Genomic DNA, 23,648 nt, shown 5'->3' with positions numbered 1-23,648 from the left:
GCGGCTGGGAGCGATGGCAGCGTGATGTGACACAGTGGTGGCACCGCAATGTGACACAGAGCTCGAAAGGAGAGCAGAAATACCCCAGCCTGGAGTCTGGCCACACACGGCAGCACATTGGGATCGTTCCGTGCTGCTGTGACCTGTAAGGACCCTCAGAGGACCCTCCCTTTAAGGAACGGTGCAATTAAACATGTTCCCTGAGAGATAACGAGCAGCAGAGCTGCGTGGTTCCAGGCAGGAACAGCTGCAGCAGTGCTGGAAAGAGGCAGATTCCAGCACACAGCCATGGCATGGCCGTGCCCAGCAGCATTGGCACGAGCTGGCTGGGCTGGGATCTGTCACTGTGGATTTGTCCCATTCCTCCAGAGGACGAAGCTGTCGGCTCTGCTGCACACCCACAACTTCTCAGTGTGGCACAGGGCTGAGCTGATCCTGTCCCCATTCAGGTACGCACATCGGCCTCCGCCTCGCAGCTGGAACCTGAGCACAGCAGGGAGCAGAATGGGAAACCCAATCCCAGCCCATCCCAAACAGACCCTGACACACATCCCAGACAGACAGACGGACGCACGCACTGACCAGTTGCTGAAGGCACTGCCGTCGGCCCACGTCCAGCGCTCGTTCCCTTCTGCCCTGTGCAGCCCAATCCAACAGTTTGCCGGGCCCAGGTACCGCAGCATGAATTCCTTTGAACAAACCCAGGTGTGACTGCAGCCGTTGCAGCACTTTCCCCCCTCAGGCCCACGTCTCAGCTGCCACCTCGCTGCAAGGCATCTCCTCGTGGCTTTGGTATGAGGAGATGCCTTTGGTATCACTTATCCTCTAGACAAAAACTATTTGGGTATTTCCACCATTCTCAATGTGATACACTGCTCCCTATTGCCAAGCAAACCAACAAATGTCAATGTGTAATACCAGTTGAGTGTGGCAGGGGAATGCTGCCTCCCTGAAGTGTCTATACACCAATGCGTGCAGTATGGGAAATAAACAGGAAGAGTTGGAGATCTGCGTGCGGTCACATGGCTATGATCTCATTGCGATCACAGAGACGTGGTGGGACAGCTGGCATGACTGGAATGTTGTCATGGAGGGCTATGTGCTCTTTAGGAAAGATCGGCCGGTGAGGCGGGGTGGTGGAGTTGCTCTTTATGTAAGAGAGCAGCTTGGATGTATTGAACTCCACCTGGGGGAGAGTGGTGTAGCAGTGGAGAGCTTGTGGGTAAGAATCAAGGGGCGGGCTGGTATGGCTGACACCGTTGTGGGTGTGTGCTACAGGCCCCCTGATCAGGAGGAGGAGGTTGATGAGGCCTTCCACAAACAGCTGGAAGCAGCGTCACGATCCCAGGCGCTGGTGCTTATGGGGGACTTCAATTATCCAGATATTTGCTGGAAAAGCAATGTGGCCAGGCATGCGCGGTCCAGACGATTCCTGCAATGTGTTGAAGACAACTTCCTGATGCAGGTGGTTGAGGAACCGACGAGGAGAGGGGTACTGCCGGACCTTATTCTCACTAATAGAGAAGGGCTTGTCAGGGAAGTAAAGGTCGGGGGTAGCTTGGGTTGCAGTGACCATGAGATGGTGGAGTTCAAGATCCTGGGTGGAAGAAGTAAAGCAAAAAGTAGGATTGCTATCCTGGACTTTAGGAGAGCCGACTTCGATCTCTTCCGGGACCTACTTGGAGCTGTCTCATGGGCTAGGGTGTTGGAAGGGAAGGGGGCCTGTGAGAGCTGGTGGGCATTTAAGCAGCTCTTCTTCCAAGCTCAGGATCGGTGTGTCCCTGTGAGGAAGAAATCGGGAAAGGGTGGCAGGAGACCTGTGTGGATGAGCAAGGAGCTCGTGCACAAACTCAAAGGAAAGAAGAAAGGCCATGAAATGTGGAAAAAGGGTCTGACTACTTGGGAAGAATACAGGAATGTTGTCAGGGTCTGCAGGGATGCGACAAGGAAGGCTAAAGCCCGCCTGGAATTAAATCTGGCAAAGGGGATAAAGGATAATAAGAAAGGTTTTTTCAAGTACATTAACAGTAAAAGGAAGACTAGGGAGAATGTGGCTCCCCTGCTAAGTGACGGGGGTGTGCTGGTAACGGGGGATGCTGAGAAGGCGGAGATACTGAATGCCTTCTTTGCTTCTGTTTTCAGTGAAAAAGCTCCCACTCGGGAATCTGAGACCCTGGAGGTGAGTGAGAGGATCTGGGGAATGGAAGACCTCCCTTCTGTCAGGGAAGAGGTGGTCCAGGAGCGCCTAGGCAACACCAATGTTCACCAATCCATGGGACCTGATGGGATTCATCCACGGGTGCTGAGGGAGCTGGCAGAGGTGGTTGCTGAACCGCTTTCTGTCATCTTTGAGAAGTCTTGGAGGACGGGGGAGGTGCCTGAGGACTGGAAGATAGCCAATGTCACTCCGGTCTTCAAAAGAGGCAAGAAGGAAGACCCAGGCAATTATAGGCCAGTCAGCCTCACCTCTGTCCCTGGAAAGGTGATGGAACAGCTTGTACTGGATGTCATCTCCAGACAACTGGAAGAAGAGGAGGTTATCAGGAGTAGTCAGCACGGGTTCAGCAGGGGGAGGTCGTGCTTGACCAACCTGGTGGCCTTCTATGATGTTGTCTCTGGCTGGGTGGATGGGGGGAGAGCAGTGGATGTAGTCTACCTTGATTTCAGCAAGGCTTTTGATACTGTCCCCCACAACATCCTTATAACAAAGCTGAGGAAGTGTGGGATAGATGAGTGGACGGTGAGGTGGGTTGAGAACTGGCTGACTGGCAGAGCGCAGAGGGTCGTTGTTGGTGGTGCAGAGTCCGGTTGGAGGCCTGTAACCAGTGGTGTTCCTCAGGGGTCTGTGCTGGGTCCGGTCTTGTTCAACATCTTCATCAATGACCTTGATGAGGGGATAATGGCCACCCTCAGCAAGTTTGCTGATGATACGAAGTTGGGAGGATTGGCTGACACGCCTGAAGGCTGTGTTGCCATTCAGCCAGACCTGGATAGGCTGGAGAGCTGGACAGAACAAAACCGGATGAGGTTTAACAACAGCAAGTGTAGAGTCTTGCATCTGGGGAAGAATAATTGCATGCACCGGTACAGGGTGGGGGATGAGCTGCTGGAGGGGAGCTCTGCCGAAAGGGACCTGGGTGTCCTGGTGGATGACAGGTTGGCCATGAGCCAGCAGTGTGCCCTTGTAGCCAAAAAGGCCAATGGCTTACTGGGGTGCATTAAAAAGAGCGTGGCCAGCAGGTCGAGGGAGGTGATCCTCCCCCTCTACTCTGCCCTGGTGAGGCCTCATCTGGAGCACTGCGTCCAGTTCTGGGCTCCCCAGTACAAAAAAGACAGGGATCTCTTGGAAAGAGTCCAGCGGAGGGCCACCAAGATGGTGGAGGGCCTGGAGCATCTCTCCTATGAGGAAAGGCTGAGTGAACTGGGTCTGTTCAGCCTTGGGAAGAGAAGACTGAGAGGGGACCTGATCCAGGTCTATAAATATCTGAGGTGTGGGGGGCAGAATGGCGAGGCCGGACTGTTTTCAGTGGTGAGTGGAGACAGGACGAGGGGAAACGGCCGGAAACTGCAGCATAGGAAGTTCTGCACCAATGTGCAAAGGAACGGCTGTGCAGTGAGGTGAGGAGCGCTGGAACAGGCTGCCCAGGGAGGTGGGGAGTCTCCTTCTCTGCAGATGTTGAAGTCTCGCCTGAACGCCTACCTGTGCGACCTGGTTTAGGGAACCTGCTTTGGCAGGGGGTTGGACTCGATGATCTCTAGAGGTCCCTTCCAACTCCTACAATTCTGATGTGATGCTGTGATTTATGTCTGCACAGGACGGAAAGCGGGAGTCTGCCTGGACGTTGACGGGGGCACGGCCCTGGCACAGAGTGGAGACAGGACGAGGGGAAATGGCCGGAAACTGCAGCATAGGAAGTTCCGCACAAACATGCGCAAGAACTTCTTTACAGTGAGGGTGACGGAGCACTGGAACAGGCTGCCCAGGGAGGTGGTGGAGTCTCCTTCTCTGGAGATGCTCAAGACCTGCCTGGATGCCGACCTGTGCGACCTGGTGTAGGGAACCTGCTTTGGCAGGGGGGTTGGACTCGATGATCTCTGGAGGTCCCTTCCAACCCCTACAATTCTGTGATTCTGTGTGAATACCGAAAATGGAACTCGTGAATGAAACCTTTCCTGTTCTTAGTCAGACCTCCTTCCTCTCTGTTCCCGCAACCACCCCCCCCGGATGCCCTGCCTTGCTGTTGTTTTTCAACCCAATATCCACCCCCCACCCCAAGCTGACTTCTCTTTCTACCATCAACTTTCTTCTGCCACCTCCCCAGTACCACTGTTAAACATACCGTTAAGCCGTACTGAATGTTCCTTTTCATTCATGGGCTGACCTGTTCACAGCTCCCCCCACGCCACTCTCCGTCCCCTTTTGCAGCACTGAGAGACAGCAACGGCAGCCACAAATGGACCCAAAAGGACACAGTCAGCCCAAAATGCACAGAAATGGCACCAAGTCTACTCAAAGCAGACAGAAACAACCCCACAATGCCCCCAGATCAGACCTAATAGACCAAAACTGCGTCCAAGTCACCCAAACTAATGCGAAATGGTTCCAAACGGACACAAATGGCCCTGCAATGGCTCAAAAGGCATCAGAATGGCCCCAAAACCACTCACAATGCATCCACAAGGCCCCACAATTGACCCAAAAAAATCAGTGAGTGACACAAATGGCCCCAAAACAGCCTGAAACAAACTGAAAAGGCTCTGGTTGGCCTCAAAATGACACCATTGGCTTAAATATAACCCCAAGTTATCCCCAACACAACCCCAAAATGACCCCAACACGCGCCTTAACGGTGCTCCAACGGCCCAAATGGCACCAAAACCAGCCCAGAACGACCCCACAAGGACCCCAAAATGCTCCCGAGAGCGGCTCCCAAACGGCCGTGGATCGGCCCCTGGCTGCCCAAAGCACCCAAAGCAGCACTGAGAGCCCAGAACAACGGGCCGATGGCACGGACACGGCCCGGCGCCCACAAACGGCCCAAACGCCCGCGGGCATCCCCCAAACGGCCGAGTGGCACAAAGCCGTCCCGCAGCCACCCGAAAACGGGCCCCAAAGCGCCCCCAGGTACCGCGGGCACGAAGGGCTCAATGGCGGGGCGCGAGACCCTTCGGGGCGTCGCGGCCGGGATGCAGAGCGGGCTGCGCTGCTGCGTGTTGTTTCTGCATTAGAATTGGATAATATTGCTTTTATTTCATGATCTCCGCTATCATAGTTCTTTTGGGGAGTCCTTCTACTCCACTTGGGGAAGATCTCTGATAGTTTACATCACTGATCCTCTAGACGAACCTTCCCAGGCACGCACACTCTGTATAGAGGTGTACAGATGTACATTTTGTCATACACACTGCAGGAATATCCTGCATGAGAGCAAACCAGAGAACAGCCATGGCAGCCCGAGGAAGCGCCTGAAGAGACATCGGAAGGCCTGGCATCATCCCCCAGTGCTCTTTGTTTAACGAAGCCTTTCAAGAAAATCACCATATCAATACGGCAAGGAGAGCACCGAGACAGCTTGGAAACAACAGGATGGCTGCTGGCTGACAGCAGGTAACAAATAAATTAACAAGTAAAGAGCAAATGTAAACCTTCTGTAAGATTGTGAACCTGGAGTACCAGCCAGTGGGGAAACAGGGGAGGGAGGGAGGCAAGGGGGAGAAAACCGGGTCTAAAGGCTGTCATGCTGTGTCCATAGGCGCTCCTGCTTGCGGGACGCCGCCATTGCAACCGCGAATAAATTCTGCTTTTATCAGAGATACCGTCCTGACAAACATGACTTGGATATTTCCAACACTTCTGCCGGTCTCGCATGCCGGAAAGCAGAAGCGTCACGTATCTGTAAGCCACGCTCATGCGTAATCAGTATATTCAATAGATGTCCTGCAATCCATGGACATATTCTTTCTTTTTTTCCGGGAATTCATTTCAAAGTCCCTCCCCCTGGCGCAAACGTCGTGTGCAGTGAGGGTCCCTGCTGGTGCTCTTTGGGGATGCCCTGAGTTGTCTTCCTCGCTCTGGCGAAACGGCCTAAAATGGCCCCAGACGGTCCCGGAAAGGGCGCGGCTCCCAGAAGCGCACTCATAGGGCCCCGTCCGTACGGCGGTCCCGAAATGGCAGAAAAACGCCGCATAACAAGGAGAAAAGATTCCAAAGCCTTCCTTGCTTCGGCAGCGCGCACGCAGCGCCACAAACGACCCTAAAGGCGCTGCCCTCCCCGTCTCCGTTCCTTTTTCTCTTTCCCTTCCCTCCCGCCTCCCCTTTCCTTTCCTCTTCCCCTTATCCCTGCCCCCTTCCCATCCCGCGCACTTCTCCCCATTCATACCTGCTGCCGTGCGCGGTCCGGGACACAGCGCTGCTGCTGCGGGCTCGCAGCCGCCCCAGTTAAGATTCGCGCGTCTTTCCGCCCAAAGGCGGTGCTGTGCTGCCGTCGGCGCTCCGCCCATAAGGGGCGCTGTGCGGCCGTCCCGGCGCTGCACGGCGGTACCGCGCGGTGCGGTGCCCCCCCCGCCTGTGTCCCCGCTGTGCCCGGCGCTGGGAGCCCTTCCCCCGTTCTCCCCATCGGCGGAGGCAACTCGTCGCAGTGCCTCGTCTCCCTCACTGTGAGACGTTCCTATGCATATTTGTGTGAAACTTTCTGTGCTTCTGTTTGTGGCCGTTTCCTCTTGTCCTGTTCCTACGCACTGCTGAAGAGGTTGGCCGTGTCCCGTTGCTTCCTGCATGTTAGGTATTTTTGTCAGCCCAGGCAGATTGTAAAAAGGGAGCCCTCTCCAGACAGTGGAAGAGAGGCCCCTAAGACAGCAACAAAAAGAGGGAAGGTAAGCAGAATAGGAAATTGCTGAGGCATGCAGGGCGGGAGAAGAGGCCAGAACTGGGACAAAGGTCGGAAGGACGTGGCGAGGTAGACAAATGACTTCGTCCTGAAACGAGCGATTCTCTGCTGGTACACAGCAAGAAAGGGCTGAAGGGGGGAACGGAGCCCGATCCCATCTGCTCTCTGCCCCACCAGGCTGCAAATGGAACGTGGGCAGAAGGAAAACTGCCCTTTTGCTCTTTGTGAGCGGAGTGCTGGTGGGCGTCATCGTCACGCTGGTGTTTGGGAGAGGTGAGTGCCACCCAGCATCCATTGTGGGTGTAGGACAGGGGACAATGGGGTTTCCCAGCCCTGAGCTGCTCCCCAAGCACAGCCCCCATCCCAGCTCCTGGGGCGCCCACGTGGTGCCCCAAACCGCCTTCTGCTCCACCTTCCCAGCCTCTGCCACCGCTGCGAGGCCATCGCCCCATGGCCGTGCATCTCAAGCCCACGCCTGCTGCAGGGGAACCTTCTTTGCCTCTCACTCGCCCAACTCTCTCCCTCTCAGTGCTCCAGCATTCTGAGTCGTGCTCACCTCGCCCACCCTTCTCCCACGTCTGCCCCGACGCCTGGCTCGGTTTGCAAGGGAAATGCTTTTATTTCTCGGCCAGCGAGAGTGACTGGGACAGCAGCAGGGAGCACTGCCAGCGCCTCGGAGCTTCCCTGGCCACCGTGGACACGGAGGAGGAGATGGTGAAAGCGGGGCATGAGCCGCAGTGCCAACACGGGAGTGGGAAACCCACACTTGTGGGGCCGCACCAACGGCTCCCAGTGCCCCCAATTGTTTACAATTCACAGTGAGGGAGACAAGGCACTGCGACGAGTTGCCTCCGCCGATGGGGAGAAGGGGGAAGGGCTCCCAGCGCCGGGCAAAGCGGGGACAGAGGCGGGGGGGGGGGGGGGCACCGCACCGCGCGGTACCGCCGTGCAGCGCCGGGACGGCCGCAAAGCGCCCCTTATGGGCGGACTGCCGACGGCAGCACAGCACCGCCTTTGGGCGGACCGCCGACGACCGCACGGGGCTCCCCTGACGGACGATCCATAAACCTGGGCGGTTGCGGTCCCGCAGCAGCAGCGCTGTGTCCCGGACCGCGCACAGCGCCGGGTACTGGGGGAGGAGAGGAGATATGGATGGGGAGGGGGCAGGGATAAGGGGAGGGGAAAGGAAAGGGGAGGCGGGAGGGGAGCGACAGGGACAGAGAAAAAGGAACGGAGATGGGGAGGGCAGCGCCTTTAGGGCCGTTTGTGGCGCTGCGTGCGCGCTGCCGAAGCAAGGAAGGCTCTGGAATCTTTTCTCCTTGTTATGCGGCGTTTCGAGACCGCCGTACGGACGGGGCCCTATGAGTGCGCTTCTGGGAGCCGCGCCCGTTCCGGGACCGTTTGGGGCCATTTTAGGCCGTTTCGCCAGAGCGAGGAAGACAACTCAGGGCATCCCCAAAGAGCACCAGCAGGGACCCTCACTGCACACGACATTGGCGCCAGGGGGAGGGACTTTATCTAAATGAATTCCCGGAAAAAAAAAAAGAATACGTACATGGATTGCAGGACATCTATTGAATATACTGATTACGCATGAGCGTGGCTTACAAATACGTGACGCTTCTGCTTTCCGGCATGCGAGACCGGCAGAAGTGTTGGAAATATCCAAGTCATGTTTGTCAGGACGGTATCTCTGATAAAAGCAGAATTTATTCGCGGTTGCAATGGCGGCGTCCCGCAAGCAGGAGCGCCTATGGACACAGCATGACAGCCTTTAGACCCGGTTTTCTCCCCCTTGCCTCCCTCCCTCCGCTGTTTCCCCACTGGCTGGTACTCCAGGTTCACAATCTTACAGAAGGTTTACATTTGCTCTTTACTTGTTAATTTATTTGTTACCTGCTGTCAGCCAGCAGCCATCCTGTTGTTTCCAAGCTGTCTCGGTGCTCTCCTTGCCGTATTGATATGGTGATTTTCTTGAAAGGCTTCGTTAAACAAAGAGCACTGGGGGATGGTGCCAGGCCTTCCGATGTCTCTTCAGGCGCTTCCTCGGGTTGCCACCACTGTTCTCTGGTTTGCTCTCGTGCAGGATATTCCTGCAGTGTGTATGACAAAATGTACTTCTGTACACCTCTATACAGAGTGTGCGTGCCTGGGAAGGTTCGTCTAGAGGATCAGTGATGTAAACTATCAGAGATCTTCCCCAAGTGGAGTAGAAGGACTCCCCAAAAGAACTATGATAGCGGAGATCATGAAATAAAAGCAGTATTATCCAATTCCAATGCAGAAACAACACGCAGCAGCGCAGCCCGCTCTGCATCCCGGCCGCGACGCCGCGAAGGCTCTCGCGCCCCGCCATTGAGCCCTTCGTGCCCGCGGTACCTGGGGGCGCTTTGGGGCCCGTTTTCGGGTGGCTGCGGGACGGCTTTGTGCCACTCGGCCGTTTGGGGGATGCCCGCGGGCGTTTGGGCCGTTTGTGGGCGCCGGGCCGTGTCCGTGCCATCGGCCCGTTGTTCTGGGCTCTCAGTGCTGCTTTGGGTGCTTTGGGCAGCCAGGGGCCGATCCACGGCCGTTTGGGAGCCGCTCTCGGGAGCATTTTGGGGTCCTTGTGGGGTCGTTCTGGGCTGGTTTTGGTGCCATTTGGGCCGTTGGAGCACCGTTAAGGCGCGTGTTGGGGTCATTTTGGGGTTGTGTTGGGGATAATTTGGGGTTATATTTAAGCCAATGGTGTCATTTTGAGGCCAACCAGAGCCTTTTCAGTTTGTTTCAGGCTGTTTTGGTGCCATTTGTGTCACTCATTGATTTTTTTGGGTCAATTGTGGGGCCTTGTGGATCCATTGTGAGTGGTTTTGGGGGCCATTCTGACACCTTTTGAGCCATTGGAACCATTTCGCATTAGTTTGGGTGTCTTTGAGGCAGTTTTGGTCTATTAGGTCTGATCTGGGGGCATTGTGGGGTTCTTTCTGTCTGCTTTGAGTAGACTTGGTGCCATTTCTGTGCATTTTGGGCTGACTGTGTCCTTTTGGGTCCATTTGTGGCTCATTTGGTGCAGTTGAGGTCTGTTTAAATCTTTCAGCTCTGGATGCTGATAAGGCACTGTTTTGCTTCTCACCATTGTAATATTTAAAGTCACAGTCAGTGTCTCCTTTCTCCCTCCAGCCCGCTCTCCCAGCTCCAAGAACAGAACAGGCAGATCTCAGCTCCACCATCCAACACTCCCACACGATGGCAGCAGGAGAACAACAACGAAATTCTCTAGAGCACGAAGCAGAGCAGTTCTGCCCAGGTGATGAAAAACAACGATCCAAATGGGGTAAGAGAAGAGAATCCGAGCTGCATGGGGGAATGGAGCCTGATCCCATCTGCTCTCTGCCCCACTAGGCTGCAAATGGAAGGTGGGCAGAAGGAAAACCTCCCTTTTGCTCTGTGTGAGTGGAGTGCTGGTGGGCGTCATCGTCACGCTGGTGTTTGGGAGAGGTGAGTGCCACCCAGCATCCATTGTGGGTGTAGGACGGGGGACGATGGGGTTTCCCAGCCCTGAGCTGCTCCCCAAGCACAGCCCCCATCCCAGCTCCTGGGGCGCCCACGTGGTGCCCCAAACCGCCTTCTGCTCCACCTTCCCAGCCTCTGCCACTGCTGCGAGGCCATCGCCCCATGGCCGTGCATCCCAAGCCCACGCCTGCTGCAGGGGAACCTTCAGAACAAAAATACTATTCACAGAATGAGAACCACAGAATTTGGAAAGGACCTCAAGAATCACGGAGCTCCAACCCCCAGCACATGCAGGGCTGCCAACCTCCACATTTCATACCGGCCCAGGCTGCCCAGGGCCCCATCCAACCTGGCCTCCAACACCTCCAGGGATGGACGGGGCATTAACAACCTCTTTGGGCAGCCGTTCCAGCACCTCACCACTGTCTCTGTAAAGATCTTCTCCCTGACATCCAACCTCAGTCTTCCCTCCTTCAACTTAAGGCCATTTCCCTTTGTACTGACATTATCTGCCCTTTTAAAGAGTGGAGTCCCCTCCTGTTTATAGGCTTCCTCTAGGTCCTGGAAGGCTGCAGTGAGCTCACCTCATCCCCACCTAGAGGTTTAGGGATGCAGGTGTCAGGGACGTGAGGAATATTAGGATCCCAGCTGCCAGTGAAGACTGGGGCAAAGAACTCATTCAGTACCTCAGCCTTCTCCTCACCCATTGAAGCCAGTTCCCCTTTTACATTTACCAAAGCAGGTACATTCGTTTTGGCCTCTCTCTTCTGGCCACTGTACCTGTAGAATCTTCCTGTTGTTCTTCACGTCCCTCACCAAGTTCAGTTCTGCCTGTGCCTTGGCTTTCCTGATCCCCTGTCTGCAAGTCCCTGTGTTCTTCCCAGGTGACACGCTCTTGTTTCCAGAGCTTGTGTGCACCTTTCTTTGCCCTCAGCTGCCCAGCAGGTCCTTGCTGAGCCATGCCGGATTCCTGCCTCTTCTGCCTGCTCTCTTGTTCAAAGGGACGGAGAGCTCTTGTGCTCTCAGGAAGGCATTGTTGAAGAGCAGCCTGCTCTCCTCTGCATATTTGTTTTTGAAGATGGCATCTCAGGGGATCTTAGCCAGCAATTCCTTCAACAGCTTAAAATTCACTCTTCCAAAGTTCAGGATCCTGACCCCACTCTTTGCCAGGCCCACATTCCTTGAGATCACCAACTTGACCAGGGTGGTCACTGCAGCCCAGGCTGCCTCCAACCTTAACGCCATGATCTCCTCCGCATTGGTGAGCAGCAGGTCCAGCAAGGCTTCACCTCTGGTCGGTCTGTCCAACAGCTGGACCACAAAGTTGTCATCAATGCATTCCAGGAGCCTCCTGGACATCTTGCAGCTCGCTGTGTGGCTTTTCCGACACACATCAGGATGGTTGAAGTCCCCACCTGGACGAGAGCTGTGAGCACAGTGCCTCCTGCATCTGAAGCAAGAAGCTTCAACAACAATATCTCCCCTTGATCAGGCCGCCTGTAGTGCAGCCCTATCACCAGCTGGCCTTTCTTAGTCCTATCCCTGATTCTAACCCACAGTCTCTAAACCTGTTCCTGACTCAGAAGGAGCTTCTCACAGTCTATCTGCTTTCTGACATAGAAGGCAACTCCCTGTCATGGTTCTATGTTTTTTTTATTTTGGGTTTCAGCATTCCACATCAAAACATCATGCAGTGTACGGGGCATTAAAGTGTCACTGCCCCAATCCCAGGTTCCCATCCCTGTACTTTACAGCAGTCACGGCATCTGGCCCTTCTGAGTGATGGGGGGCGCTCTCTCCCTGCCTTGCAGTGGGTGCTGCAGGCGCTTTCCTGGCCGTTCCAAGCTGTTCAGGTTTGACTCGGTCCTGGGAACTCTCTCTCTCTCTCTCTCTCATCTTGTCTGATTTATTCATCTCAATTTCAATTAAGTTGTATTATATTGTGTTGTCTTGTTTTCTGGTACCACAGTAAAACAAGTTTTCCTCCATAGATTGTTGCCGCTGCTCTTTTCCTCCCTTCCTTCCTTCCCATTTTGTGGGGCTGGGGGAGGGCAGAGGCCTGTCACCCCTGTCACAGACATGGATTGATCTGGTCAACTCCGTGACAGATTTTTGGTGCATTGGCCAGGAATCGAACCCAGGTCAACTGCATAGAGGGCAGCTATGCTAACCGCTGTACCACCAACTGCCACAGAGTTTACTGCCACGGAACTGGGGTATTAACACTGTCTCGCTCCAATTTATAGGAGGGAGAGGAGGTTCTTTTATTATCTATATACCCGGCGTGAGATTAAGAAGCAACGGTTCAAATGTTGGTCCAACCAGTTTATTACAAATCTTAATCAGGGGAAATGGGGGAGAACGGACACTATTATGAATTAGGGTAATGGGGGAAGGGAAGGAGGGCGATAGAAAAGATAGAAAAGGAGAAGCAAGGGGTCTTTATAGGCAGCAAGAGGGAGATAGTCACCACCATGGATCCAGCGAGGTTCGTAGTTCAGTCTTTGATCTTCAGTAGCGGTGGGTCGTCAGGCGGAGTTGTCCTGTTGCCAATGACGACGACGACCATGGTGATCATGGCCCTTTTTCAATGCTTCAAAGTGGTTGAGTCAGCTGTTTTTGGAGTGACAGCTCAAACCCAAGGTGGTTGAGTCAGTTCTCCTTGTGGTGGCAGCTTCTGGCTCTGGGATCTCAGCAGGAACCTCCTTTGTTCCCATCTTCCGGGCCTTGCCAGCAGATAAGAGGAAGCAGGGAGGCACCAACTTGCATCTTGCCTTCGCAAGATACAATGGTATCATCCCCCAGCCTTCCATACTTAGCTGGAGCGGTTTGGCCACAGGCCAGATCTTCCACCAGTGAACACTCCTGAGCACTCTCTTCCGCTCTTCTACAGAGCAAGCAGCTCTGGGGGAAGGGGCTTGCAAATGTTCCCAAAGCGATATCGATTGTCACACAGTTAGCACCCATCACTTGCCTCCTTGACAAGTCACTCAGAGTCTTATCACAAGAAAAACCTCAGGAAGCAAGCTTTGAGCCAAAAAAAAAAAGCTAAGAAGGATTCTCACAAACACTTCAATGCCCTGTACACTACATGATGTTTTGATGTGGAATACTGAAACCCAAAAACAAAAAAACAGAACCATGACACTCCCCCAGGCTTCCAACCTCACCTATCCATTATGAAGAGCCGATACCCCTCAGCGGTGGTATTTCAGTTATGGGAGCCATCCCACCATGTTTCTGTGATGGCGACTAGAACATAACTTTCCAAGTGCATCACAGTTTAATCCCAGTTTAATCACAATTTAATCGCAAGTATTTCAGATCTTTGCCTCTCCCTCGCCCAACTCTCTCCCTCTCAGTGCTCCAGCATTCTGAGTCGTGCTCACCTCGCCCACCCTTCTCCCACGTCTGCCCGACGCCTGGCTCGGTTTGCAAGGGAAATGCTTTTATTTCTCGGCCAACGAGAGTGACTGGGACAGCAGCAGGGAGCGCTGGCCAGCGCCTCGGAGCTTCCCTGGCCACCGTGGACACGGAGGAGCAGAAGGTGAGAGCGGGGTGTGAGCCGCAGTGCCAAGGTGGGCACTGCAAGTGGCCCGCAGTGCAAGGTGGGCACTACAGTGCAAGGTGGGGGTGGGAAACCCACACTTGTGGGGCCGCACCAACGGCTCCCGGTGCCCCCAAGTGGCCCCACGCCAAAGCCACGAGGAGATGCCTTGCAGCGAGGTGGCAGCTGAGACGTGGGCCTGAGGGGGGAAAGTGCTCCAACGGCTGCAGTCACACCCTGGGTTTGTTCAAAGGAATTCATGCTGCGGTACCTGGGCCCGGCAAACTGTTGGATTGGGCTGCACAGGGCAGAAGGGACGAGCGCTGGACGTGGGCCGACGGCAGCGCCTTCAGCAACTGGTCAGTGCGTGCGTCCGTCTGTCTGTCTGGGATGTGTGTCAGGGTCTGTTTGGGATGGGCTGGGATTGGGTTTCCCATTCTGCTCCCTGCTGTGCTCAGGTTCCAGCTGCGAGGCGGAGGCCGATGTGCGTACCTGAATGGGGACAGGATCAGCTCAGCCCTGTGCCACACTGAGAAGTTGTGGGTGTGCAGCAGAGCCGACAGCTTTGTCCCTCTGGAGGAATGGGACAAATCCACAGTGACAGATCCCATCCGCAGCAATCTCATGCCAACACTTCTGGTCTGTATGATGCCATTGGTGCACGCTTAACTCTGCCTCTTTCCGTCACTCCTGCAGCTGTTCCTGCACAGAACCACGCAGCTCTGCTGCTCGTTATCTCTCAGGGAACATGTTTAATTGCACCTTGCCATAAAGGAAGGGTCCTTTGTGGGTCCTTACAGGTCACAGCACCATGGGACGGGTGGGTGGGCAGGGTGAGGATCGCTGCCCCCGACCCCTGGAGCTGCCAGGACCTGGAGCAGCGCAGCCAGCAGTGTGAGCAGAGCACAGAGCAGCGCTGCGTCCCGCGGGGCTCAGCCAACACTTTGTGCTCCGGATTTTGATTTTGTGCTGTTTGGTTCTTGCCACACGCACTGTTGTTGTTGTTTCATGTAAATAATGATCTAATTCTGCGCTATTTCAATATATTTATATAACATGATATTATATACCATACATAGAGAACAGTATAATGTTACTAATGCTAATAATAATTGCCCCAAGTCTTCATTCATTGCCATTGTTATCATTATATTCCCCATTTTTACTTGACTGTTATGAATCCCATTTATTCAAGATCCTTGCTTCAATTCCCCAAGTTTTATCACACACACAGAATCACACACAGAATTGTAGGGGTTGGAAGGGAGCTCCAGAGCTCATCGAGTCCAACCCCCTGCCAAAGCAGGTTCCCTACAGCAGGTCGCACAGGTCGGCATCCAGGCAGGTCTGGAACACCTCCAGAGAAGGAGACTCCACCACCTCCCTGGGCAGCCTGTTCCAGTGCTCCGTCACCCTCACTGTAAAGAAGTTCTTGCGCACGTTTGTGCAGAACTTCCTATGCTGCAGTTTCCGGCGTTTCCCCTCGTCCTGTCTCCACTCCCCACTGAAAAGAGTCTGGCCTCGCCATTCTGCCCCCCACACCTTAGATATTTATAGACCTGGATCAGGTCCCCTCTCGCTCTTCTTTTCTCCAGGCTGAACAGACCCAGTTCACTCAGCCTTTCTCCATAGCAGAGATGCTCCAGACCCCTCACCATCTTGGAGGCCCTCCGCTGGACTCTTCCCAAGAGATCCCTGTCTGTTTTGTGCTGGGGAGCCCAGAACTGGACGCAGTGCTCCAGGTGAGGCCTCACCAGGGCAGAGTAGAGGGGGAGGATCACCTCCCTCCACCTGCTGGCCACGCTCTTTGCAATGCACCCCAGGATGCCATTGGCCCTCTTGGCTACAAGGGCACACTGCTGGCAGTGTCAGTTTCGATATCAGGGGAGCTGTTTCGTGAGGAAGCGGTTGTGGGAACGTAAAAAAACTGCTCAGAGCAGCAGCTGTGGAGCAAGACAAATGGCATGAGAGCCAAGGACACCTTTAGAAGAAGAAAGAACATCTCACGGCTCTGACTGGCTGAGTGCCTGTGTCTACGGCTGGGGAGTGTTTTGCAGGATGCTCTGTTAACATGTATAAATAGAGTAGTGCTTAAGAGTAAAGTACACGAACAGCCTGTAAGCATATTGGTGTGCTGTTACGTCTCCGGACGCGTTCCTGAAAGTCCAGAGGCTTCCCCACAGTGGTGAGGTGCTGGCACAGCTGCCCTTATTGGCTGTGGATGCTCCCCCTCTGGCTGTGCTCCAGGCCAGGCTGGATGGGGCCCCAGATCTCCGATCCAGGACGTGGTGCAACGGCTGGCAGCGCGCCTGTGGAGGGGGGTTGGCACGTGGTGATCCTTGGGGTCCTTCCACCCTACGGTCAACTGCACCCAGGGCCTGAGAAGGTCATGGAGGAAATTACCTTGAGAGCAAACACATGGCATGGATCATAGAATCATACAATCATAGAAAGGCCCACAGTGCTCATCTGGTTCCAACCCCCCGCTGTGTGCAGGGTCACCAACCAGCACACCAGGCTGCCCAGAGCCACATCCAGCCTGGCCTTGAATGCCTCCAGGGATGGGGCATCCACAACACAGCATCACAGAATCACAGAATCGTAGGGGTTGGAAGGGACCTCCGGAGATCAGAGTCCAACCCCCTGCCAAAGCAGGTTCCCTAAACCAGGTCGCACAGGGAGGCGTCCAGGCGAGACTTGAACATCTGCAGAGAAGGAGACCCCACCACCACCTGGCAGCCTGTTCCAGTGCTCCGTCACCTCACCTGAAGAAATCCTTGCGCACATTTGTGTGGAACTTCCTATGCTGCAGTTTCCGGCTGTTTCCCCTCGTCCTGTCTGCACACACTTGTGAAAACGGTCCCGCCTCGCCGCTCTGCCCTCCACACCTTAGATATTTATAGACCTGGATCAGGTCCCCTCTCAGTCTTCTTTTCTCCACGCTGAACAGACCCAGTTCACTCAGCCTTTCTCCATAGCAGAGATGCTCCAGGCCTCTCACCACCTTCGTGGCCCTCCGCTGGACTCTTCCCTAGAGATCCCTGTCTGTTTTGTGCTGGGGAGCCCAGAACTGGACGCAGTGCTCCAGCCTCCTTGGGCAACCTGTTCCAGTGCCTCACCGCCCTCTGGCTGAAGAACTTCCTCCTCATATCCAACCCAAACCTCCCCTGTCTCACTTTAAAGCCATTCCCCTTGTCCCATCACCACCCACCCTCACAAACAGCCATTCCCCCTCCTGTTTTACGCTCCCTTCAACTGCTGGAAGGCCACCATGAGGTCTCCTTGCAGCCTTCTCTTCTCCAGCGAGTGGGACAATGAGGGGATGGGGCCCAGCCACCTGCTGAATCACAAGAACATCTTTTCTATGTTGTGACAACAGCCTTTTTCCACATAACTTGAGTAGACTCAAACTGAAGGACAGGAGACATGTACCGTAAGCCAAGCAGATTGCAGAGTCCACTGACCATCAAATAAAGACAAGAACGTAGAACAGACGTCTTGTTGTAGAAGGTAAGACAGCAGTAACAATGCCTCACTTCAAGACAGCACCACTGGGAGCCGGGCTGGGCTACCCCCCTTTGAAAGGTGGGAAATTCACAGTGAGAATGATCACCAGCCTCCATCCCAGGACCACCAGAGACCCCCACCACGACGTTAGGACACACGCCCAAAAGGGAGGGACACGATGTTAACTTTTTCTTGGCATTTCTGCCCACGTCCTTGACAAGCGATGGCTGTGCATACGCTCTACCTCTGAATACGCAGCTGCTGCATGCTGGCGGAATGATCCCCATGCACGCAGCGCTGCAGTAAAGGAAGGCCTGCTTGAGACAGCTGCCATGTCAAGTTACTCTGTTGGAATTGTCAGCTCCAGTTGGTGACCCGGCAGGAGACCCTCTGCTCGGCTGTGGACCCACCGAGAGGAGAACGCCCCGCGCCCACCGGCAGCTCGTCCGGGAGGGACTGCAAGTCTGAGGAGGGTCAGCGCAGGGGCAGACAGCGTCCTGTGGGTAAAGGTACCCCTGAGCCTGGGTTCTCTTTCTCTGGTTCTGCTCTTTGCTTAAGGCCTCTGGCAGAAGCACTTGTGGGTCGCGTTGGGCAGCGCAGCGTGCACGGCAGCAAAACTGCATCGGCCCTGAAGGCACCAAGTGCTAATTTGGTAAATGGGAGCTGGCAGATGTGATTGCTGAACCGCTTTCTGTCATCTTTGAGAGGTCTTGGAGGACGGGGGAGGTGCCTGAAGACTGGAGGATAGCCAATGTCACTCCGGTCTTCAAAAAGGGCAAGAAGGAAGATCCTGGCAATTATAGGCCAGTCAGCCGCACCTCTGTCCCTGGAAAGGTGATGGAACAGCTTGTACTGGATGTCATCTCCAGACAACTGGAAGAAGAGGAGGTTATCAGGAGTAGTCAGCACGGGTTCAGCAGGGGGAGGTCGTGCTTGACCAACCTGGTGGCCTTCTATGATGTTGTCTCTGGCTGGGTGGATGGGGGGAGAGCAGTGGATATAGTCTACCTTGATTTCAGCAAGGCTTTTGATACTGTCCCCCACAACATCCTTATAACAAAGCTGAGGAAGTGTGGGATACATGAGTGGACAGTGAGGTGGGTTGAGAACTGGCTGACTGGCAAAGCGCAGAAGGTCATCGTTGGCGGTGCAGAGTGTGGCTGGAGACCTGCAACCAGTGGTGTCCCCCAGGGGTCAGTGCTGGGTCCGGCCTTGTTCAACATCTTCATCCATGACCTTGATGAGGGGATAATGGCCACCATCAGCAAGTTTGCTGATTATACAAAGTTGGGAGGATTGGCTGACAGCCTGAAGGCCGTGCTACCATTCAGCGAGACCTGGACAGGCTGGAGAGCTGGGCAGAAAAAAACCGGATGAGGTTTAACAGAAGCAAGTGTAGAGTCTTGCATCTGGGGAGGAATAATTGCATGCACCAGTACAGGGTGGGGGATGAGCTGCTGGAGAGGAGCTCTGCGGAGAGGGACCTGGGTGTCCTGGTGGATGACAGGTTGGCCATGAGCCAGCAGTGTGCCCTTGTGGCCAAGAGGGCCAATGGCATCCTGGGGTGCATTGCAAAGAGCGTGGCCCAGAACCCCATTCCCCGTCCCAAATGCTCCTGTTTTGTTGGGGTTTGTTGGCTGTGACTCTGGCTAAGGGAATTTGGTGCTCCTGTGCCTGGGGAGGCAGGTGGGCCCCGTTCCCCAGCATTGGGGATTGTATCCGACGGCTCCGACCGGCCGGGATGCAGTGCTGCTATGGGACAAAGGGTGTCTGAGAAAATTCTGTCAGTGACCCCTGGGTTGAACTTTGGCTCACTGGAGAGAGGTCACTGGTGAGGCAGGGGGAACGCTGGAGAACAAACCGGGAACACAAACGAAGGAACGGGACGGGAGTTACAGCTGAGTGCCCCGGTTGTGAGACCAAGTGCTGGGTGCTGATGGGCACTGGAGAACTGCACTGTTTGACTCGTGAGCTGTGAAGGGAGCGGCACAAACTGTCTTGATGGTCCATGGAAGTGTAATTGTTAACGGTGCATGGAAGTGTAACTGAGGGCACAAATAGTGGAATAGTAGGGGAAAAAATGGCAACAGGGGTAAGGAAAAGCATGAATTATGACAGTTTAGGAAGTGAAAAAGGTCTGGGAGAGGCACAGGCTGAGGAAGACGGAGATGAGCCAGGTGTAACAGGTATGTCAGGACTGAGAAGAGAGGTGAGAGATATGGCAAAATTGATTGAGGAACATAGTAAGGAAGTTGGGAAGAACAACAGCAGCTGCTACTGTTGCTGCAATAGAGCAGGGCCTGAGGACCCAGAGATCCCCACGGGAAAGGGTGGAAGGAATCCGGGAGGTTTCTGCCCCCACTGGGCCGAAAGCAGCTGGGGAAGCAGGGCAAAGAGGTTTATTTCCTGATGCGGGTGCCTCGTATCTGTGCTACGTCAAGAATTATTACCCATAGGTGATTTTTGTAGTAGTTGTAGGAGCCACAGGCAAGAGAAGTTCACTTTTTGGGGGGGACCAATTAAATCCTGGCTAGGAGAACAAGTCGGAATGCATACATTCTTGTACATGCCAGGCTCTCCACAGCCATTACTTGGGCACAACGAATCAGAAGAGCTGAATGTAGAGATTAAATTCAGTAGAGAAAATTGGAGCTTAGTGTCAAGCGAAACCAATTGACTGAAACTTTTCAGTCTGGCTTCAACACAAACTGGGAAAAGCAATGTTGTACCCCCAGAAGTTACGTAAATCCTAAATCGAATACACAGGATTGCAGGCATCAGGAATGCCTGGCAGAGCCACAAATGCAGCCCAATAGAAGTTCAGTTAAAGACGGGAGCCAGCCGAGCCGGGGCTGGGGGGGATGGGGGGAAAGGAAGGCGGAGGGACGAAGGGCAATCAACGCAATGAGCCTGTTCATATCCTTGTCCAGGGTTTCTGATTCGTAAAGGCGTTCTCACGCTCTCCAGGGCTGGGATGTGGAACTTGTCCTGAGCTCCTGGCTCAGAGCCGTTCCAGACGGCTGCGCAGAGCACGGCTGCACTCTCCGTACCTATAAATTACTCCATCTACCTGCTGAGCGTGCGCCAACGTGGAAAGTTCATCCAAAGGAAAGTGATGAAGACCTTCAGAGAGACCCGGCAAAATCCAGAGAGCCCCGGGAGGAATGATGAGTACCAGGACAGGACACAGAACGGCGGCACTGACCGTGAGATAAAACACTTATCTCATTAATTACAACGCAGAAACAACGTTCCACTCCCAGTCTTTATTCCTCACTGGTTGCTCTGCGGGACGTGACCAGTGAGTGCACCCTCGTGGGGTTCAGGTCCTGCACACGAACAGCTCACACAGCCATACGCACTGCACTGTCACACGAACTCCTCCTTTCCCAAGGACTCTCAGATACGAGCTGCTGTCCCTCTGGCCGTGCTCAGCGCTATTCAGGCTGCTCGAGTGCCCCCCGACTGCTCCCCCTTTGTTCACCATCAGCTCCAGCACGGAATGTCCCACTGCCACCCGCTGCTCCCAGCTCAGAACATTCCCAGTGCTCCCTATGGCACAGTGAGCCGCTCTTACAGCAGGCTCTGTGGAACCCGAGGAAATGTCCGTGTGCGTTGTGAGGCCAAAGATGACAGTGTTCCATCGGGACTGCAGTGCTCTTCATGGGGCAAAGCCATTGGGCAGAAGACAGAGGTGCTCTGTTATTTCCCAGTGCAAAATTAGAGAGAAATCAGCTCTGTGTGCCCACTGAAGCTGCAGTGGAAGATTTCACAAGTGTCACTCATGGATTCCTTTTGCTGAACTCATGCTGGTTCTGAAACTGATGCACTGCTCCCTGTTGCTGAGCAAACCAACCCGTAGCCATGCGCAGTACTGCAAACAAAACTGCCTAAACCATAATTTTTTCTGTTGTCTTTTTGCCAGACAGCCCTTCCTGCCCCCTCCCCCACCTTGCCTGCACTCGTGTTATTTGTTTTAACCCAACCTCCAACCCCTGCCACAAGCAGTTCTTTTTCTGCCCTCAACTTCTCTTTCCAGCCTCTACATTAGCAGCACAAAACACGGCATTAAGCCGTAGTGAACGTCCTTCTCGATCCTGGGCTGACCTGTTCGCAGCTCCCCCCACGCCGCTCTCCGTCCCCTTTTGCAGCACTGAGCGACAGCAACGGCAGCCGCCGCTCACCGCCATCGGTGCCACCTGCAGCCGCCGCTGTGCCCCGGGGGTCCTTCTGGCAGCGCTGCTCTCCTTCCCAGCCCTCTCTCCGTCACACGCACAGCGGCACCGAGCGCGCCCTCACTTTGCTGCTGCCCCGCACGGCGCTGCAGGGACACAGCAGGAGGACGCGGTGCTGCCATCGCAGGGACAGAACGGCACCGACTGCACAGCAGCCCAAACCACAGCGACTTTAATGAGAGCTCAGTGCAATTACAAAAGGCTGCAGCTCAGCAAGAACTGTGAGTGCAGAAAGCCTCCTGCAGGGCTGCGGCTGTGTGACAGCACCGGGAGCGACGTCGCCAGAGCCAAAGTCAGACGGCGGCTGGGAGCGATGGCACCGTGATGTGACACAGTGGTGGCACCACAATGTGATACAGAGCTCAAAAGGAGAGCAGAAATACCCCAGCCTCGGGTCCAGCAGCACTGGGGCAGCACCGTGGGATCGTTCCGTGCTGCTGTGACCTTCGAGGACCCTTACAGTGCCCTCCCTTCAAGGCAAGGTGCAATTAAACATGTTCCCTGAGAGATAACGAGCAGCAGAGCTGCGTGGTTCCACACAGGAACAGCTGCAGGAGTGATGGAAAGAGGCAGAGTTAAGCGTGCACCAATGGCATCACACAGACGAGAAGTGTTGGGATGAGATTGCTGCGGATGGGATCTGTCACTGTGGATTTGTCCCATTCCTCCAGAGGACGAAGCTGTCGGCTCTGCTGCACACCCACAACTTCTCAGTGGTGCACAGGGCTGAGCTGATCCTGTCCCCATTCAGGTACGCACATCGGCCTTCGCCTTGCAGCTGGAACCTGAGCACATCAGGGAGCAGAATGGGAAACCCAATCCCAGCCCATCCCAAACAGACCCTGACACACATCCCAGACAGACAGACGGACGCACGCACTGACCAGTTGCTGAAGGCGCTGCCGTCGGCCCACGTCCAGCGCTCGTTCCCTTCTGCCCTGTGCAGCCCAATCCAACAGTTTGCCGGGCCCAGGTACTGCAGCATGAATTCCTTTGAACAAACCCAGGTGTGACTGCAGCCGTTGGAGCACTTTCCCCCCTCAGGCCCACGTCTCAGCTGCCACCTCGCTGCAAGGCATCTCCTCGTGGCTTTGGCGTGGGGCCACTTGGGGGCACCGGGAGCCGTTGGTGCGGCCCCACAAGTGTGGGTTTCCCACCCCCGTGTTGGCACTGCGGCTCACGCCCCGCTCTCACCTTCTGCTCCTCCGTGTCCACGGTGGCCAGGGAAGCTCCGAGGCGCTGGCAGTGCTCCCTGCTGCTGTGCCAGTCACTCTCGTTGGCCGAGAAATAAAAGCATTTCCCTTGCAAACCGAGCCAGGCGTCGGGGCAGACGTGGGAGAAGGGTGGGCGAGGTGAGCACGACTCAGAATGCTGGAGCACTGAGAGGGAGAGAGTTGGGCGAGTGAGAGGCAAAGAAGGTTCCCCTGCAGCAGGCGTGGGCTTGGGATGCACGGCCATGGGGCGATGGCCTCGCAGCGGTGGCAGAGGCTGGGAAGGTGGAGCAGAAGGCGGTTTGGGGCACCACGTGGGCGCCCCAGGAGCTGGGATGGGGGCTGTGCTTGGGGAGCAGCTCAGGGCGCTGGGAAACCCCATCGTCCCCCGTCCTACACCCACCATAGAGGTTCCATCCCCGTGGGATGCGGGTGGCACTCACCTATCACGGCCAGCAGCACCAAAACAAGGATCCATGGCACTGCACACACAGCCATGCAGAGCACACGGCGCCTTTTCTTCCTTAGCTCACTGCATTTGCAGCCTGGTCAGACAGACAGCAGTTCATGCAGCCACACAATCAACACAGTTGGAAAACACCTCCAAGATCATGCAGTCCAACCATCCACAAACCACCACCATTCCCCACCAAACCGCATCACTTTGGACCACAGCCCCACAGTGCTGTGCTGCAGACCCCCACGGCTCCGCTCCCCTCTCTGAGCTGCAGGGCCTCAGTGTCTCCCTGGCAGTGAGGGGCCAACGCTGAGC

At 55.1% G+C, this 23,648-nt stretch overlaps 1 protein-coding gene across 1 annotated transcript; it reads right to left on the bottom strand.

The window, feature by feature from the left end:
* Positions 1 to 341: 341 nt before the first annotated feature.
* LOC306945199 (C-type lectin domain family 2 member B-like) lies at positions 342 to 23,489 on the bottom strand (the record flags this gene model as incomplete). Its single annotated transcript, XM_079533904.1, is given in 6 exon segments — positions 342 to 483; positions 22,550 to 22,656; positions 22,860 to 23,044; positions 23,320 to 23,425; positions 23,429 to 23,446; positions 23,448 to 23,489. Coding segments are annotated over 6 exon segments (600 nt in total).
* Between the last annotated feature and the right edge of the window lie 159 nt (positions 23,490 to 23,648).

Source organism: Tetrao urogallus (assembly GCF_951394365.1).
Source record: "Tetrao urogallus genome assembly, chromosome: 1".
Lineage (NCBI taxonomy): Eukaryota > Metazoa > Chordata > Aves > Galliformes > Phasianidae > Tetrao > Tetrao urogallus.
This window is presented reverse-complemented; position numbering and strand designations above follow the sequence as displayed.